This window comes from Chaetodon trifascialis, chromosome 14, assembly GCF_039877785.1.
Source record: "Chaetodon trifascialis isolate fChaTrf1 chromosome 14, fChaTrf1.hap1, whole genome shotgun sequence".
NCBI lineage: Eukaryota > Metazoa > Chordata > Actinopteri > Chaetodontiformes > Chaetodontidae > Chaetodon > Chaetodon trifascialis.
This window is the reverse complement of record NC_092069.1, coordinates 6,166,010-6,184,450: the sequence shown is the minus strand read 5'-3', so window position 1 is coordinate 6,184,450 and position 18,441 is coordinate 6,166,010. Positions and strand designations below refer to the sequence as shown.

The following is an 18,441-nucleotide window of genomic DNA, read 5'->3' as shown; positions in this document are numbered from 1 at the left end:
AAACACAACACTTACACAGTTGTGATCAATTTTGAATGAACATTGAAAGTATTATTTAGTCCAGGCGCCTCAAACTCATTCCACAAAAGGCCGTGTGGCTGCAGGTTTTTCCTCCAACCAATCAAAAGCACGCAGTCTGACCAATCAGCTGTCTGAAGACTGAGATCAGCTGATGAAATGAGTCAAGTCTGGTGTGCTCCTGCTTAGTTGGAAAGAAGACCTTCAGCCACTCGGCCCTTTGTGGAATGAGTTTGAGACCTGTGCTTTAGTCTATCATTAAAAATGAAATTAAATGGGAATAGAAATTGGGGAAAAGCTTCATTGATTTTTGTAAATATCTACTTATTCTAAATGTGATGCAGCAACATGTTTCAAACATGTTGGGTCAGGAGCAGCTGAAGACTGGGAAACATGTGGAATGCTCCAAAAACACCTGTTTGGAACGTTCCACAGGTAAACAGGTTGATTGGTAACAGGTGATAGTATCAGGATTGGGTATGAAGGGGGAATTCTCGAAAGGCTCAGTCATTCACAAGCGAGGATGGAGCGAGGTTCACCACTTTGTGAACACATGATTGCATTTGCAAATCATCACATTTGGTTTTTATTTGGGTTATACACAGCATCCCAACTTTCTTCTAATAACACCAGCCTCATCTTATGCATTAGGACCAATCACAGACCTGCTCTTGGTTGGTCCTCAGGTTTTCACTACCGCATAAATTGGATGAAGCTATTTAAAAGTGCCTCATCAGCAGTGACAGATACTGAGAGAGCCTCATCAATAACACCCATTCATGGTGGGAAAGAACAACCTCTAGCAAACATTTACTGGCTGATCTGTCCTTGCAACTCCAGCGCTGCCGTTCTGTCACTGACACTGACCTTTGACTGAAAACACACTTTCTCTCCAGGGATCCATAAACCATTGACTAAACCCTGCAAACTCTGAGCTGCCTGCTTCATCTGAGCATAACTCTGTCATTAATCTATATGCAACATGGACACACACACACACACACACACACACACACTGATCATTATTAGCACCCTGCAGCAGCCACTGATGTGCATGTAAAAGCATTTACGTGACGTTGACAGTGAGCAGTGGTAAACATCAGCATGCACAGTTGGAAGAGTCCCTGTGCTTTTATTCGTGTGTGTGTGTGTGTGTGTGTGTGTGTGTGTGTGTGTGTGTGTGTGTGTGTGTGTGTGTGTGTGTGTGTGTGTGTGTGTGTGTGTGTGTCTATTGTTTGTGGGGCTGAAGTATAATCATGTCAGCCGTTCGGTGAGTGCATCTGTCCAACACTTTGGGATGGAATACATACAGCATTTTTCATTGAAATCAATGTCTGTGGGGACATTTTCTCTATCAACAGCAAAGACTGAAAAAAATCTACTGTAGTAATATCCAGTGATAGTGAGGTGCAATCACTGTACTGTACTTTAACTGTGCACTTCCAATGTACTTAACTTCTGTATTTCCATTTGATGCTAATTTATACCTCTTACCTTATAACTTCAGTACATTTCAAAGGAAAAACATGCTTATATTCATCTAATTACAGCTATAGTTGCAAGTTATTTTACAAATAAGACATACTTTATGATGACCTTATAAATGATGATACAGTGCACTTGGTAAAACTGTATATATAACTGTGTACTTTATAAAGTTTGACAAAATAATATTAACAAGCTTTTCTCTGAGCTTTCAGCCACAGCTCACAGTCCTCATCAGCAAACTGCCACGTATTATGAGACTGAAGGTCAACACTGAAAGTCACACAATGACAATTGAACCAATTCAGTGACAACCAGCGAACTCCATCTGCTGATGAAGACTGTGAGATGCAGTTTAAAGCTGCAGAAGAAGCTCAATGGTGGACGTTGAGTTCAGATTATTTGAAGAATAACCTTCCACGCTCAAACAGCTTGTAGAAAGTACAAATTATCTCTACCTCCAGCAGCTGCAACACTGAAATGTTGCTTGGATATCAATGTATTAGTAAAAATGTCATGAATTGACAGGAACCATTCTGCTTGATGTGGAGAACTTTTACTTAAGACTGCTGTAATGAGCATTTTCATATGAGCAGTGGGTCAAATGTGACATACTCAGCAGTTACTGAACACTAGCCTATAGTTACAGCTGCTAGTTCTCACAAAAGTGGTTGAATTACTTTGGCAGTTACTGCATGTAAAAGGCACAGTGACAACTATCAAACTTTATCTACCACTGAACCAATCATCACTGCTGAGTTATTGATGCTACCGACCACCACATGGCAGCAACGGCAGCGTCGTAAGTGACACTGATGAACCTAAATTTGTTTGGTTTGTATAAGAAACTTTCACTTTGATGAAAAGCAAGCGCACATCCCCTGAACTGTCACACCACCCTAAGGTTGTATTTTAGGTGGCTTGTTCTGCTTCCCCCTTATATTCTGAGAATCATTCCTACGTTCCCATGAGTCCTGTGTTCCCCACATTCATGTAACACGTCATGAGAATGTGATGAAGAGTCCTATGTTGTATGTTATTAGGGTCAAGATTTTGACCCAGAGGTTAATTTGGAGAACATTGGACCCTGGGAACATAGATACACTCCCAAACATTGAGGTAAACTGTATAAAATGATACACATCTAAAAGACTGTGGTGATATGATCCATACAATCTATGTGATCCTGTCAAAAGTGGACAGAGATGATTGTAACAATCTAAAAGCTACATGAGGGGGGAAATTAAAAACCGCTCTCTTCAGCATTTAAATCAGATCTCATATCTTTTTCACAGAGATGATGTAATAGTTGTTTAAACTGTGCTGATAAGTGTAGCTCTTACATTATATGAACATTATCACGACCACACTGTTGTGTCGGTATACGGTACGCTCCAGCCCTAACCGCACCTCATGGGTAATTGTACCCAGCAGCAACCTTGTCTCGTAGAAATTCCATTTCTATCCAACTAATTTGCATTTAGAATTACATTGTGCTGACAGACGTAATCAGTCAGCGTTTGTTTGAGTGAATGAAGCACTGCACAGTCACAGTGAGGGAGGATGGAGGTGTAGACAGTGCAGGACTGTGACTCAAGCCTCAGGAGTTCACATCCAGACTGTGGTCAGGTTTAGGCAACAAAAGCACCTTAGCTAACGTTGGAGGGAGACTGTGATTGCTGCTGACTTCTCCTGTATTAACATGACCATGACCTTTCCCTAACATTAGCCAAGTGCTGTCAGTGCCTAAGTAGCTGAATGCTGAATAATGCCCACTTGCCATGGACGTACATCAACATTTCCTCATTATGTTAATGCAAACATAACTCAATCAGCATTATATATCCTTCAAAACAAATTTGTTGTTGCAGATTAGTTGTATATAACTGATATAACTGTCATTTTTAGGAGACATGCCTTTCCCAGACTTTCATTTTCATTTAAAAGCCGTGAAATCTTCACACTGAATCTGGTTTAGCATCAGTCGGCTTGATCAGTACACTCCTCCTGCAGAGGGTGTGCCTCTGGCTGCCTGTCTATCAAATCAACATGCTTCACATAACCGTCCTGTCGCTCCTGAACCGCCTGTCAGCCCAGTCTGCTCTCTACTGCTAACTCTGAACTTTACGCACTGAGAGGGGAGCCAGTTATTAATCAGCATCCCCTGTTTAAACCAGATTGTAAATCAGTGTCAATACATAAACTGACTTGGGACTAGAATGTCACTGTCAGTTGCATTTGCCGGTTTTTCAAATATCTGATCACTTATTTTTGGTTTTCTGAGGTTTTATGTCGCTCTCCCACCACCATCTGTGATTTATGTTTAATTCTTGCAGCTGTGAGGAGCTCTGTTGTGCATTGCATTGTGGGAAAATAGTGTAGGCCTACATGTACAGCACAGTAAAAAAATAAATTACATTTCTATGAGTGTGCAAATTCGCATCCACCCTTTATTGTTTCTGCCTCATCGCTAACATCTAAAAACACAGAACGTGAGTTTGAGCTGCAAGCTGTCAAAGATCACAGAACCAACACGATGTATAAACAGAGTACACTGTGAAAGCCTGTCCTCAATCACACCTTTGTGAATTCTTTATATCACACAGCTCATTGACTCAACCCCTTTACAGTGACACAATGTCAGTTTGCTGGCAACAACAGAGGCTGATGAGAGCACATTTTGAAAGTCCAAAGATGCAGTCGCTGATTGTAATTCTGAGAAACAGAGTCTGTCAGAGCAGGATTTAAAGTCTGCTGATGAGCTTTTAAGAGAGATATTGGTGACAATCTCTCAACGACTAAAGAACATAAAGATAGTGTAACATTATGTTAAATGTAGAATATCTCTGTATATATAACCACAATGTTGTATAAAACACATCATAAAGCATTGTGACGTGCATTACTATTCCAAAGAAATGTATAGAACGATGTATTCATCGTGACTCTGAGGCCGTACCATCTGCAGATGCTTCGTGGCTGCGTCAGAGAGGGAGTGTGCACCTGCTATTCACTGCTCCACTGAAACTGTTCGTGTGGTGCGACATACCAAAGCGCTGTTTCTGTCATAAATCAAATCCTTAAATAAATGATCAGACTCATGACTGTGCTGGAAGCGCGCTGAGCCACACCTCATGACTCATCAGGGGGAGTGAGAACTGCTCCCGGCCTCTTGATCACACCACACTGAACTCGTGTGCGCCTCATTGCCTTAATTTGCACATGTGTGTGTTTTGATGGTGTTGGTGTTGATGGACAGGAGGCGAGTGTTTGTGCAGCCTAAACAATGACAGAGGCATTTTTGTGGGTGTGGAAGCCAATAAATGTTTATGCTCATTTAATAGTATTCAGTAGGAAAATATTTGATTGATAGTCTTCATCTTCCTCCTCAGTCCATACTTCGGGTGAGGTCCCGCTGTAACCATGGCGTCCTGGGTGAAGCAGCCCGAGGGACGTAGCCTGTCCTCCCTCTTTTCTTGCTGCTGCAAAGGAAGCGACCAACCAGAGATCATCTACCGCCATGATGACATCAACAGTGTCCCCGCACTGGAGCCCACCCTGCCCATGCCCCCCCCTCAAGAGCTGGACTCCATGTTCACTGAGCTGGTGGTGAGTGCAAAACCAGACCAGTGATCAAACTCTGAGCAACAAACACTCAGAATCATTCAGCGTCTCTCTTCTTCTCTCCCTCATTCTCCCTCTCTGTCCTTTCTGTGGTCTTTCCCAGGATGAACTGGACCTCACAGAGGAGCACAGAGCTGCCATGTTTGCTTTGCCGGCAGAGAAGAAGTGGCAGATCTACTGTAGTAAGAAAATGGTAAAGATTTTTCAGTTTATTATAACAGCCAGCATATGGCAGTTTATGTACCCTGAGCTCCTGGGCAGCGGCTCTGTTGGGTTACGAGTTCAGTCTGCCTTAAATGAACTGTGTTATACGAAGTGTTGTCCGAGCACGTCTAAAATGTTTGTACCTGTTCTATATGGCCACACTGAAAAGTCAGATCTGAGAGAGACGTGAGCAATGAACCTATGAATATTATGATAGGAGCTCATGGCTCACGTCTCAGACAGCCTCTCCTAGTGGACGCTGCTGGTGCTGCAGTCGTCGAGTGACAGAAGCGGATGGTTAAAGTGGAGTTTGACAGTTCAAACTCTGCTTACTTCCTCACCTGTGTCAACGACTGCATGAAGTGGGTGTAAATGCTGGATTTTCAGCTTCAGACAGACACAAACATTGTCATTTTCAGGCCCCCCATGTCAATAGGATGACCGACACAAATATTTCATTTGAGGCAAACTGAAGTCTTCACCTGAAGAACAGACAGCAGTGTCCTGGCTAGTGAAAATGGGATTTTCCAGCTTCAGTAACAAACAAAGATTGACAACAATCACAATCTAAGCTTCAAAATATCCCTTCAGAAATGTGTGATCATGACGTCCATATTTCCAGTAGTCTGTGATGACAATGCACAGCTGTATCTATCTATGATGTTACTTGCAGGTAGTTGTTTGACACTGTGACTGGAATTATGCACCCATCCTGTGTAAATTTGACAACAATCTTAAACTGAAAGATTCCCATGGCATTTATTGGAGCAGCTGCCAGTCTCTCTTTTGATATATGGGAGTCTAATAGGTGACATATGACACATCAATGTGTTATCTACCCATGAGCATGACCTCTGTGTGTGTGTGTGTGTGTGTGTGTGTGTGTGTGTGTGTGTGTGTGTGTGTGTGTGTGTGTGTGTGTGTGTGTGTGTGTGTGTGTGTGTGTGTGTGTGTGTGTGTGTATTTCAGGAGGCAGAGGAGAATAAAGGAGCAACCAGCTGGCCAGAGTACTATATTGACCAGCTCAGGTCCATGGCCGCTGTGAGTAACACTCTGCAGTCTGATTTCATCCTGCTGTTTCTGCGTATTCACAGATTTAGCTCTGTTACCTTTTTAAAAAAATTCATATGAATGTTTTTTTCTCAGGGTATATTTGTTTTTGAATAATAATGTTACTTTAAATGACACTGCACTTTTTTCTACCTTATTATCAGCTCATATCACATAAACCACCAAAGTGATAGCTTGAGGAACTATTTTGTTTCACCTCTCTCTCCCCAGAGGAAGACTCTGCTGTCACTGGAGGATGATGAAGAGCAGGGAAGGCATCAGATCATCGATGACCTAAAGACAGCACTGAGGACTCAGCCAATGAGGTTCAATTCCAGCTCTCGCACACACGTTACTCTGTTGAGATTTCCCAAAGCTGGTCACCTAAAGAATAACCTGAGCCTGCCGTTCTGATTCATCTCCCCCAGTTTTGTGACGCGGTTCATTGAGTTGGACGGTCTGTCTTGTGTCCTGAATTTCCTCAAGTCGATGGACTATGAGACCACCGAGTCTCAGATCCACACCTCACTGATCGGCTGCATCAAAGCTCTGATGAACAACTCTCAGGGCAGAGCTCATGTCCTGGGTCACTGTGAGAGCATTAATATTATCGCACAAAGTCTCACCACCGAAAACATCAAAACCAAGGTACACACAAGCAACACACACAGCAAATCACTCAGTCTGGAACTTTCTCTACAATTATGAAGCAGGTTTATTAGATGCTGAGAGGGATGGTGAATACAGATGGTTTGAAATTGGGCACCATCCTACATGGACTGTTCCCTGGACAGACTGGTCCCAGGTCCCATCTGTGTGAAGTGACTGTTAATGTTTCTGTTGAAAAAGTCCATCAGACAACTATAAAGAGAAGAAAAATGACCACAAGAGACACAAAACAACCACCACAAAGAGACACAAAAGAGACCTGAAAGACACACAAAAAAGACAGCAGAGAGACACAAAAAGGCCTGAAAGAGACACAAAAAAGACAGCAGAGAGACACAAAAAAATCTGAAAGAGACGCAAAAAGACCCGAGAGAGACACAAAAAGATCTGAAAGAGATGCAAAAGACCTGAAAGAGACACAAAAAGACCTGAAGACACACAAAAAAGACAGCAAAGAGACACAAAAACACCTGAAGACACACAAAAAGAAAGCAGAGACACAAAAAGGCCTGAACAAGACACAAAAAAGACAGCAAAGAGACACAAAAAGGCCTGAACAAGACACAAAAAAGACAGCAAAGAGACACAAAAAGACTTGAGAGACACACAAAAAAGACAGCAAAGAGACACAAAAAGACCTGAACAAGACACAAAAAAGACCTGAAAGAGACACAAAAAAGACAGCAGAGACTGAGCGACCTGAGAGACACAAAAAAGATATCAAGGAGGCACATTAAGACCACAAAAATAGACTAAACTAGGCTGTAAACCTGTACAGGATATATGTACTTTATACTTTAATACACATTTTACAAACTTATATTGAGACAAAATTTGTTCAAAGTTATGATAATGTACAAGAAAAGAGTAGCAAGGAGAAACATTGTCTGATACATACTGAAGCTTGCAGTCGTTTTCGTTGTATGCTGCTGTCTGCTTTTGTTTTGTCAGAAATGGAGGGTCCCAATCAGTCACAACAGAATCCTGCTGTTTGTTAATGAGGTGGACAGATTATCCATCAGTTTGCCAAAAGACCTCACTGGTTATGACAGGATGCCAACAGACACCATGACCTCTGTACTGCTCGTAGCATTTTAGCCTGAGGACATCATCATCATATCAGAGAGGATACACTGACACTGAGATGATATATTCTTGTTTTGGCTTTCATGACTTTGTTTTAAGAATAAAACTTGATCTGGTGTATCCCAGTAAATACTTCTTCCTCTTCATTTCTGACCGACCCTTCTCCTTTCTCTGCTCAGGTTGCAGTGTTAGAGATCCTCGGGGCAGTGTGTCTGGTGCCAGGAGGCCATAGGAAAGTACTAGAGGCCATGCTGCACTTCCAGAAATTTGCCTCAGAGAGGACACGCTTCCAGGTCTGCTTTCACTCTGTGAATTTATGCTTTGTTTCTTTTTCTGCAAGGGACGATGCAAGTGTGGCTCAGACCTCTCCACAGTAAATACACATCTTAAAGTATGCCATCCCTTTTTAAATATATGATGGATGTCAGATGTGGTTAGCATACCACAGCCCACCAGAGGCTGCATCAGCATTGCAGAAGAAAGAGGATGAGCAACATGCTGACGCCTCTCCTGTTCTCCTGTTAGCCGTTCATCCACACAAACACGAAAAACAAAGGTTTCATTCGCATCTTCTCTGTTCTGCTTGCAGACCCTGCTGTCAGACCTGGACAGATCCACAGGTCGCTACAGAGACGAAGTGAATCTGAAGACTGCCATCATGTCCTTCATCAATGCTGTGCTCAGTCAGGGAGCAGGAGAGGTGAAGAGTCTGTCTGTCTTTTCTGTTCTACACATCATCAGTTTATGTCTCAGATGTCCTTTGGGACTTGCTCTGTGATGCTGAAAGCATGATGTGATTTATTTTTGTTGTACTCACTTTCCTCCAGCCTGTATCCTCTTAAAGGATAACTGGCATCTTTCTGACTTCCCCACTACATCTTCACGACATTTATCTGACAGCTTTAGTTAGATTTTGTACATGCAAAATATATGAATAACTCATAAAATATCATGTATATATATCTTTTTTTTTTACCTGTCCTACCTTCACTGTGGTCCACCAAAAAGATGAATGTGATCTCTTCATTATATGATGACATTGTGTATTGCATATGTGTATTTTCAGACCAGTCTGGAGTTCCGGATCCATCTGCGCTATGAGTTTCTGATGTTGGGCATTCAGCCGGTCATTGACAAACTACACTCCCATGACAATGCCACCCTGGACAGGTATATGAGGTGCACCCACAGCTGGCATTTTGCACCATCAAGCCCTGGAGCTGAGTTCATTTGATGCATACGTTGTTGTTTCCAGACATCTGGACTTCTTTGAGATGTTGAGGAATGAAGACGAGCTTCTGATGTCCAAACGCTTCGATGCAGTAAGTCATATAAAACACACTTGCATCGGCATGTCTCTTGCATTCCATTTATTTTAGAAATCACATGTGTGAAGTCGTCTAAAGGTGATGATGAATGTCTTTTGGTATGCTGACTCAGGTCCACATAGAAACTAAAAGTGCCAGCCAGATGTTTGAGCTGATCAAGAAGAAACTGAACCACACTGAAGCTTACCCTCACCTCCTGTCCACACTGCAGCACTGTCTCATGATGCCATGTAAGACCGGCTGTCTCTCTGCTCATCTGCAGTTTGCCTGTTTATGTTTTAGTATAACTGCCATGAAATGATCTCTGACAGCACTCCTCTCTGTCTGTGTACAGATAAGCAGAGCAGCACCACACTGCAGTACTGGACGCTGTTGGACCGGATAGTTCAGCAGCTGGTTCTGCAGACAGACAAAGGTGAAAACCCTGATGTCGCGCCACTGGAGGACTTCAACGTTAAAAATATTGTACGCATGTAAGTTTCCAGGGTTCCTAACTTTGGGGCATGAGTGCTGATGATGACCACAGATGATACTGAAACAGAAGCAGTGGAATACTGCTGCTCTCTGAGATCAGTTTATTGTTGCACATCACATTCAGCCAAGACAAGGTTTAGTTTTATTATAGTTCTTACAGTAATCCTACAAAATCTTGATTGACTTGGATAATGAACCATAAACTTACACCAATCTAACACCTCTTAATGTTGACACAGTCAAGTCAAATAACTGCATGAAGTGAACATTTCGCAAACAAAAAGATAGTTTTTTTTGTAATTTTGATTAAATGCTATAAAAAAAACATGCAACATAATTGTCAGCGTAGCATAAAGACATGTTTCAGAAACTGTACTGTAACACAATGTGTTATAACTATAACTATACAATAAATGATGTGACTTCAAAAGAGGAGGTAAGAGGAGACTCAAAACCCTCCATCTCCAGCCTGTGTGTGTGCGTGCGTGCGTGCGTGCGTGCGTGCGTGCGTGCGTGCGTGCGTGCGTGCGTGCGTGCGTGCGTGCGTGCGTGTGTGTGTGTGTGTAGATGTAGGAATAAATCATGATTGGAAAACTTCTTTCAGTCTTGTTTGTGTGTGCATGTTTGTTTCTATAGGCTGGTCAAAGAGGACGAGGTCAAACAATGGAAAGAACAAGCTGATAAGATGAGAAAAGGTAAGCACACACACTTGCACGCACTATATATGACTGTGAATTTTGCATCCTGCTACAGCAAAGGGGAAAGACTGGCCAGACTGGTGTGTTTTAATGCATATTTGACTGCAGGGCAACATGTGCAAAGAATAATCTAAATTACAATGACACATCTGTTTGTTTTAATTAATTCACTCCAAATCTGGTTTGCTGGCTTGATCAACTGGAAATAAATGCTTAGTACATGTTTTGCTAATTTCACTATGTAAGCAACTGAGTCATGGTAAGTGAGTCAAGATGCTCGTTCACTCATCAAGTGACTCAGCTCTTAGACAAACACCCTCCTGTGAGTCCCTGAAGCTGACTCGCCTTCTTTCCTCTCCAGAACATCACAACTTACAGCAGCGTTTTGAAAAGAAAGAGAGGGAGTGTGAGGCCAAGAACAAGGAGAAAGAAGACATGATGGCGACGCTGAGCAAGATGAAAGACAAACTGGAGCGAGAGAGCAACGACCACAAGCAAGCCAAACTCCAAGTGGCAGAGCTGTCTGCTCGGCTGCAGCAGCTCAGCGCTGTATGTTCACCAGCACACACACACATTTATCTGGGGGAGAGGAAAGACATCGACACACACAGTAGCAATACAGACAAGTTTGTGGAATATTGTGCTAAAATGTATGATCTACAAACCAGATGGTTTTTATCATTTTCTGACAGTTGTAAGAGCCCAGCGTCACAATGATCCCTCATGTCTCAGTCATCTGTTTCTCTATGATGACTCCATCTTTGTTTGGTGAAGTTATTTTCTCTCCTCTTCCTAGACCTCCGGTGTTCCAGGAGGACCTCCTGTAACTCCTGGTAGTTTAGTTCCTCCTGCTCCCGTCCTGTCCATCCCTTGTCCTCCTCCTCCTCCCCCTCCACCACCTCCCCCAGGAGGCCCACCAGCTTTTGGCATGGCTCCATTTGCCCCACCTCCTCCTCCAGGAGCTCCACCAGGAGCTGCCCAGAAGAAGAATATTCCTCAGCCATCAAACCCACTGAAGTCTTTCAACTGGAGCAAACTTCCTGAGGTACACAAGTTGTTTTAACACTGTGTCAATTCTAACATAATGCTGAAAATCTGCACGCTGTATCTGACAGTCTTCTGTGATGAAATGGTCTCTCTGGAAGACATATATTCATTGGACCTTGAATTAACATTATGTTGACAAGCTGCAATATTGTTTGTTTCAGAACAAGATAGAAGGAACCATATGGAAAGAGATCGATGATCTGAGGGTGTTCAAAGTTCTGGATCTGGAGGAGTTCCAGAAGACCTTCTCAGCTTACCAGAAGCCACAAGTAACACATCACACACTGACACTGCGCGTCATCCCTGCCATGCCTCCAGCAATACTAGAACTTTCTCTTTTGCCTCTTATTTCATGTTCATTAATTCTCTGAGTCATCGGCATATCTATCTTTGCATTCACAGATTTCTTTTATCTTACTTTCTTCTTGAGTTTGTTATCTCCAGATAATGATATCGTCATGATTTAAATGCCATGTTCCCAGTCTTGGCATTGCAGAGCTCTGTTACATGTGCTGTATTTTGTTGCATTCTAACACTTCTCTGTGTCTTAACAGAAGACTGCTGAGGATGACCATACTTTTGCCAAAAAAGTAAAGGAGCTGTCAGTAATCGATGGTCGCCGAGCACAGAACTGTAACATTCTGCTCTCACGGTCAGTGTGTGTAGAGTCGTATATTAAGACTCTAGCTGTTGGCAGCCTGATTATACTACGCTTCCACTTCTCATAGAATCAACAGCAGAATAAAACATCACCCAAACAGACAAAAAGGAAATGTATGAACAATAAACACCACAGAGCGACGGCACACTGTGGAGGGCACACGCAGCACTATGTTGCTTCGTACCGTAGAAAAAGCCGTCTGAACATCACTCTGTGAATCTTGTGCACCTGAAGTCCTCCACAGTCTGCTTTAGGTTCAGTCATTCTCAGAGAATAATATAACCAGGCTGCTCAGACTCTCTGTCCCACCGCACCACACTGCAGTCACAGCTGTGACAGAGATTGCTTTCAAAATATAACACAGGGTCCATTTAATGCACTGCACCAGGAATTCCATTTCATTTTAAAACCCTGTATAATAATAATATTAATATTAATAATAATAATAATAATATCTCAATTTCAGGCTGAAGCTGACCAATGAGGAGATCCGCTATGCCATCCTGAGCATGGATGAACAAGAAGACTTACCCAAAGACATGCTGGAGCAGGTGCCAAGACATGCGCATACATAAAAGAACTCACGCACGCACGCACGCACGCACACAGACACACACGCAACACACACACACACACACACACACACACACACACACACACACACACACACACACACACACACACACACACACACAATCTGAGGACATAATGGACATGCTCCATGTCCATTACCGATTTTAAGAGTACTCTGAGAAATACAGTAAGAGGGAGGGTAAGTGGGAGGGGGAGTGTCTGCTATCAAGGGTTCCTGAGGGAAAAGCCCAATTCATTTTCCCTGCAGACAATGTGAGAACTGGTGTTTGTACTGATTCACTACGTCACACGATGGAATGATTCAAAGACATCTAGAGTGACTAGACTGATTTTAGGAGCCTAATTCACTAATCCTAATAACACTGGATCAGTTCAGCAACTGTGATGCATGTCTCGAAACATTTTGGCCTCATACATGTCTGATAAATAATCACATGAGGACCTTTCCCGATCAAATGCGCTCATCATGGTCCGTGTGTCTGTGTCTGAAGCTTCTGAAGTTTGTTCCCGAGAAGAGTGACATTGAGCTGTTAGAAGAACACAAGCATGAGCTGGACCGTATGGCCAAAGCAGATCGTTTCCTGTACGACATGAGCAGGTAGAATACACACGGCAGCACGTCTGAACACACAGCCTGCCGGTTTATGCTGGTTTAGGCTGTACACTCAACTCCTCAGTAGATGACTAACCTTTGATTTCCACCAACAACACCTGAAGGCCATGGTTTCCCAGGAAAGGACAACACTTGCTTCCCAAGTTAAAACCTTAGCCAGGAAAACTGCTTACATGTTTATAGCTGTGAGGTCAGGAAAGCTGAAATAAATGTACTGTATGAGGTTCCCTCATCAGTCCGAACTCCTCTACTGGTATCAGGCTTGAGTCCTCTCACGGTGCTGCTGTCTATTTTCTGTCCTCACCCAGCATCAACCACTATCATCAGAGGCTCCAGTCTCTCTACTTCAAGAAGAAGTTTGCTGAAAGAGTGGCTGAGGTCAAACCTCAAATCAAAGGTACTTTCTATCCCAGAGGCTCGTCAGTTCACAGTGAACCAATGGCTGAGAGTCAGTGTTTGACAGGAGGGTTACATGTGAACCAAAGATATATGTGACGAATAAGGATTAATACATTTCTATCTAAAAGTTTCTTTAAGTCCTGTTTTGTATGGCGATATGAGATATTTAAATACTGATCTGAGTGCTGTCTGTGAACACTTCTGACTTTCAGCTCTGAGTCTTGCCTCCAGAGAGGTGCTACAGAGCGGGGCACTGCGTCAGCTCCTCGAGGTGGTCCTGGCCTTTGGGAACTATATGAACAAAGGACAACGAGGAAATGCCTACGGATTCAAAGTGGCCAGTCTCAACAAGATAGCTGACACCAAGTCGAGCATTGACAGGTAAAGTTCATACAAGGCTTTCTACATCATAGGCACTTTTCACAGAAGTCATTTTGACATGTGATGGTGGGAAAAACACAGGTCCAATTAACACAGTGAATGATGGCTGAATTCAGTTCCAGGGTCTTAGTATTGTTCATGCTGTCTCACTGTCACACTGTTCTTTTGTAATGTTATAAGTGACACCTGTGCTTTTCCTGCTAGAACCAGTCAAAACTATTTCTTCTAAACGCTGCTGAGAAATGATAAATGATTGGTGTTTAAATGTATGTGGTGTGTTTGCAGAAATGTCACTCTGCTCCACTACATGATCACTGTGCTGGAAAAGAAGTACCCAAAGGTGGTGGCTCTCAGTGAAGAGCTACAGAATGTGCCAGAAGCTAGTAAAGTCAAGTAAGGACCAACACATGATGTGATCTGAAAGCAAGAATTTTCTCCGTGCAAATTGAAAACCTGATTTTAAGACCATGCAAGCATGATTTGTGACGTCACAAACTGCCTGGAGGCCAATCCTGGTCCAATATTCCACATAAGTGTGACGTGGAAACCTGAAGCCATACACTCTGAGAATGGAGTGTGGGAGACATCTTGTGTCCAACTGTTAAACTTGTGAAATGAGACATATTTGCATATTTTTTGTTGTAATGTTGCTCATTACCTCTTTCCTCTGCCTCTGTCTCTCCAGCATGACAGAGTTGCTGAAGGACATTGGCAGTCTGAGAACTGGCCTAAAGAGTGTTGAGGCGGTGAGTAAGCACAGTAGACTTCATATACAGCCATGGAAAAATTCACATTTGAAATGAGTGTGTCTGTACATCAGTCTGACTGCATGTCTGTCCGATGTGTGTTTGTCCCTCTACAGGAGCTGCAGTACCAGCAGGCTCAGTCCTCTCGGGGTCCTGAAGATAAGTTTGTCTCTGTGGTCAGTCAGTTCATCACTGTGGCCTCCTTCAGCTTCTCTGATGTAGAGGAGTTGCTCAGTGAGGCCAAAGAAGTGGTGAGTGGACAAAAGTGATTCACATTGTGTCCCATTTTCAGCTTCTGCCTTCAAAAAACATCAGCATAACACTGAGCAGTCTGAAACACACTGAACACCTATAGGAGATGTGGGAGTGACATGTTGCTTTCCACTGCCATCACTAGGCTAGCAGTTTCCACCTGGTTCCAGTCTTTATGCTAAGCTAAGCTAACCTAACCATGTCCTGTACTTAAATGTGTAGTTTGTAGGATTTAGCAGCATCTGGCATTGAGGTTGCAACCAACTGAATACCAGCTTAACTGTGCTTTTAAAGACACTGCATTTGTATCCTTGTGGAGCGAGTGACCAGATAACCAGCTTCACCCATCATGTCTTTTGTTGAAGTTTGGAAAGGCACTGAAATACTTTGGAGAAGAACTGTCCAACCTGCAGCCAGACGGGTTCTTTGGGATCTTCGAAACTTTCCTCACAGCGTTCTCAGAGGCCAAACAGGACAACGAGAACATGGCCAGACGCAAGGAGGAAGAGGAGAGACGGGCACTCATGGAGGCACAGGTTAGAACACATTATGGGCTCAGATAAGAGGGTTATGTACACTAGGCAGACATGTGAAAATCAGTCATTTGAAAGAATATACAGCATATCTGGACCGTTCTTTACCAGGTGTCTGTTACATAGAAGTTAAGTAAATGAAAAGTAAGCACGCATTCATTACAAAATGTGGAGCTTATGTAACGGACATTGCCCACTTTCCCTGTTTCTAAATACTCTGATGATGACCTCATGCATGATGAATGTACATCAAAGATGCTAAATGAACCCCAGACATCCATTCTGTCATAATCTCTCTCTCTCTCTTCCTCTCCAGCTGAAGAAAGAGAGGGAGCTGAAGGCGAGGAAAGCACATGAGGAAGAGGGCGGCGGTGAGTTTGATGACTTGGTGTCTGCTCTGCGCTCCGGAGAGGTGTTCGACAAGGATCTGTCCAAAATGAACCGCAGAAAACAGCGCAAACAAAACTTGGTGGACAGCAGCCGAGAGAGACCAGTTACAAAGCTGAACCAGTAACAGGACACTTTACGGACAGCAGCACATCACTGAGACTGTGAAAGCTCTGCTGGAACACATGAATGCCTCAGGGACACTGTGCCAGGCACAGAGTTAGCATTTACACTGAAATCCACATTCTGATTTAAAGGTCACGGCTGTATACAGAGCACATACGGACACATATATACAGTACACAGACACAGTGCAACCACTGTTCTTTGGCACAGTGGAGGGCCACGGCTGAGAAGATGATTTGGTTGCTAATAATGTTTTAAGCCATTTGTGATGAGATCACAACTGAGAAAATAAACTGCTTCATACGGCGAGCACTCAAAGGAAAAGTTCAACCTTTGGGGAGTGAAGACAAATAACTTTGACTCCGCTCCCATCGAGTTACAGATACAGGACATTTCAATGGCTGGCCTCTCTGATTGGTTACCATCCAACGTCACAAGCCTCCAGGAAGCTGCACGCAGTGACTGTCGTTTGCCAAGAAACTGTTCCAGTGCAAATTGTTATTCTGACGTATATTGACATCCATGTTCTAATCTCGCTGCCTGACAGAAAGCGAAGTGTATTTCAAACAAACAAACAAACAAACAAACAAACAAACAAACAAACAAACAAACAAACAAACAAACTGCAGTTGTCGAGACAAAAAGACCCCAAAGTTTTCCTGTATAAGTTCAACTTGCACTACTTAAACTTTTAATTTGTGTGTGTGTGTGTGTGTGTGTGTGTGTGTGTGTGTGTGTGTGTGTGTGTGTGTGTATTATAAGTGTGGCTGCAACCATGTACCATGTTTTTGAGTCGACTCTCGCACAGGAAGAATGAATGTGATGATGATGATTGACTAACAGTATGTTTTGCTTTTTCCCATGTTCAAAATGTGTCTGTAAAGGATATTTTGCACAGTATAACATAATATATAATTGACCATGAGTGGCATAAATTCATGATTTTGGATAAATTTGACATGGATGAAGTGTGTTTTTGTTTGTTTGCGGTATATTTAGAATGTCTCAGTTTCTTGAGAACCTGGACCGTGTTATGTCATTGGTAAAGACAACACTGAGCTGTCTGAAACCACGGACACATGCTCCCACAGTGCGATTTATGTTCCATGTATCTTAATGTACTGACCTGAAGCACAACTGTCCCTTGTTGCCTTGTTGTACAATCATACTAACTGAGGAAGGCCCTTCCAAATCTCAGTCTGCTTTGACTGATCTCAAGTGTTTTTATGTTTTATTCATGGGACAAAGACAGTGAAAGAGGAGAAAAGTAACAAAATGTATCTCAGATAGTATATGTTTGACAGCTTATCGTGTTAGAATATCACCTGTCCATTTGCACACCATCCCTCTGTGAGACTGCACACCTTTGCTTTGATCAGTTCTGTCTGTGTGTGTGTGTATCCCAACTTTCAACATTGGATAATTTAGTAACTGTCAATATTAAAGTTCTGACAGCTTCCTTGCACTCACAAGTCAAGTGTTTGTTGCTGTCTGTCACACACTACTCAGACTCCACCCATTCTAGACAACAGATTGTGAATATTGACACAAATATATCGTACAATAGTTGCATTTGTAAAGTTGATGTGTCCGTTTTCAACATTAAGAATAATTTTTATCAAAACTCTTTGTTTTAACGGGGTGGACTGCATTCCTTAAAAATAGATAATTAGGATTGTATTTCTCCAACCAAGGATCAGTATTATCTGTTGAAATGTGTACAGGCTAAACAGCAGAATTACAGTCCCCAAACAAGGCTTGGTCATTGGATGCTGCTGTATTTCCAAGCAGCTGTAGCTTGTCCATGAATGCATGTGGTGAAAAGGCTGAGGAATGAGTGTTGGCTGCAGATAAGGCACTCGGAAATTCGGAAAGTGGTATAATTGTTTATGTTAATGCTCATTTTAACAATGAGTCAGATGTGCTGGCTTCAGATGTGCTGGCTGGCTGTGTGAATTTGAAAACTTTACTGTGTCAGATGTATAGATGGTGGTCAGTCTTTAAGACTCTGCTCACAGCTCTGTCTGTGTGGAGAATGCAAACTAAAATTGAATGGCTTCTTTGGT

The 18,441-nt window shown here is 42.7% G+C and overlaps 1 protein-coding gene across 2 annotated transcripts in view; it reads left to right on the top strand.

Moving 5' to 3' along the window:
- Window positions 1-16,541, top strand: part of daam1a (dishevelled associated activator of morphogenesis 1a) — a 157,558-nt gene extending 141,017 nt beyond the window's left edge. Inside the window, exons 2-26 of one of the 2 annotated variants that reach the window (XM_070978921.1) lie at window positions 4,896-5,112; window positions 5,231-5,320; window positions 6,301-6,372; window positions 6,613-6,707; window positions 6,810-7,029; window positions 8,316-8,429; window positions 8,726-8,836; window positions 9,203-9,306; window positions 9,392-9,458; window positions 9,577-9,694; window positions 9,799-9,937; window positions 10,575-10,633; window positions 10,998-11,185; window positions 11,433-11,681; window positions 11,845-11,952; window positions 12,238-12,335; window positions 12,811-12,895; window positions 13,430-13,536; window positions 13,860-13,948; window positions 14,163-14,331; window positions 14,617-14,724; window positions 15,017-15,077; window positions 15,194-15,328; window positions 15,695-15,865; window positions 16,179-16,541. In XM_070978921.1, the coding sequence (XP_070835022.1) occupies window positions 4,927-5,112; window positions 5,231-5,320; window positions 6,301-6,372; window positions 6,613-6,707; window positions 6,810-7,029; window positions 8,316-8,429; window positions 8,726-8,836; window positions 9,203-9,306; window positions 9,392-9,458; window positions 9,577-9,694; window positions 9,799-9,937; window positions 10,575-10,633; window positions 10,998-11,185; window positions 11,433-11,681; window positions 11,845-11,952; window positions 12,238-12,335; window positions 12,811-12,895; window positions 13,430-13,536; window positions 13,860-13,948; window positions 14,163-14,331; window positions 14,617-14,724; window positions 15,017-15,077; window positions 15,194-15,328; window positions 15,695-15,865; window positions 16,179-16,376 (3,141 nt within the window). In that variant the 5' untranslated portion in view covers window positions 4,896-4,926 and the 3' untranslated portion in view covers window positions 16,377-16,541. The remainder of the gene's footprint in view (window positions 1-4,895; window positions 5,113-5,230; window positions 5,321-6,300; window positions 6,373-6,612; window positions 6,708-6,809; window positions 7,030-8,315; window positions 8,430-8,725; window positions 8,837-9,202; window positions 9,307-9,391; window positions 9,459-9,576; window positions 9,695-9,798; window positions 9,938-10,574; window positions 10,634-10,997; window positions 11,186-11,432; window positions 11,682-11,844; window positions 11,953-12,237; window positions 12,336-12,810; window positions 12,896-13,429; window positions 13,537-13,859; window positions 13,949-14,162; window positions 14,332-14,616; window positions 14,725-15,016; window positions 15,078-15,193; window positions 15,329-15,694; window positions 15,866-16,178) is intronic. The other variant, XM_070978922.1, reaches the window with a different exon arrangement.
- Window positions 16,542-18,441: the final 1,900 nt, after the last annotated feature.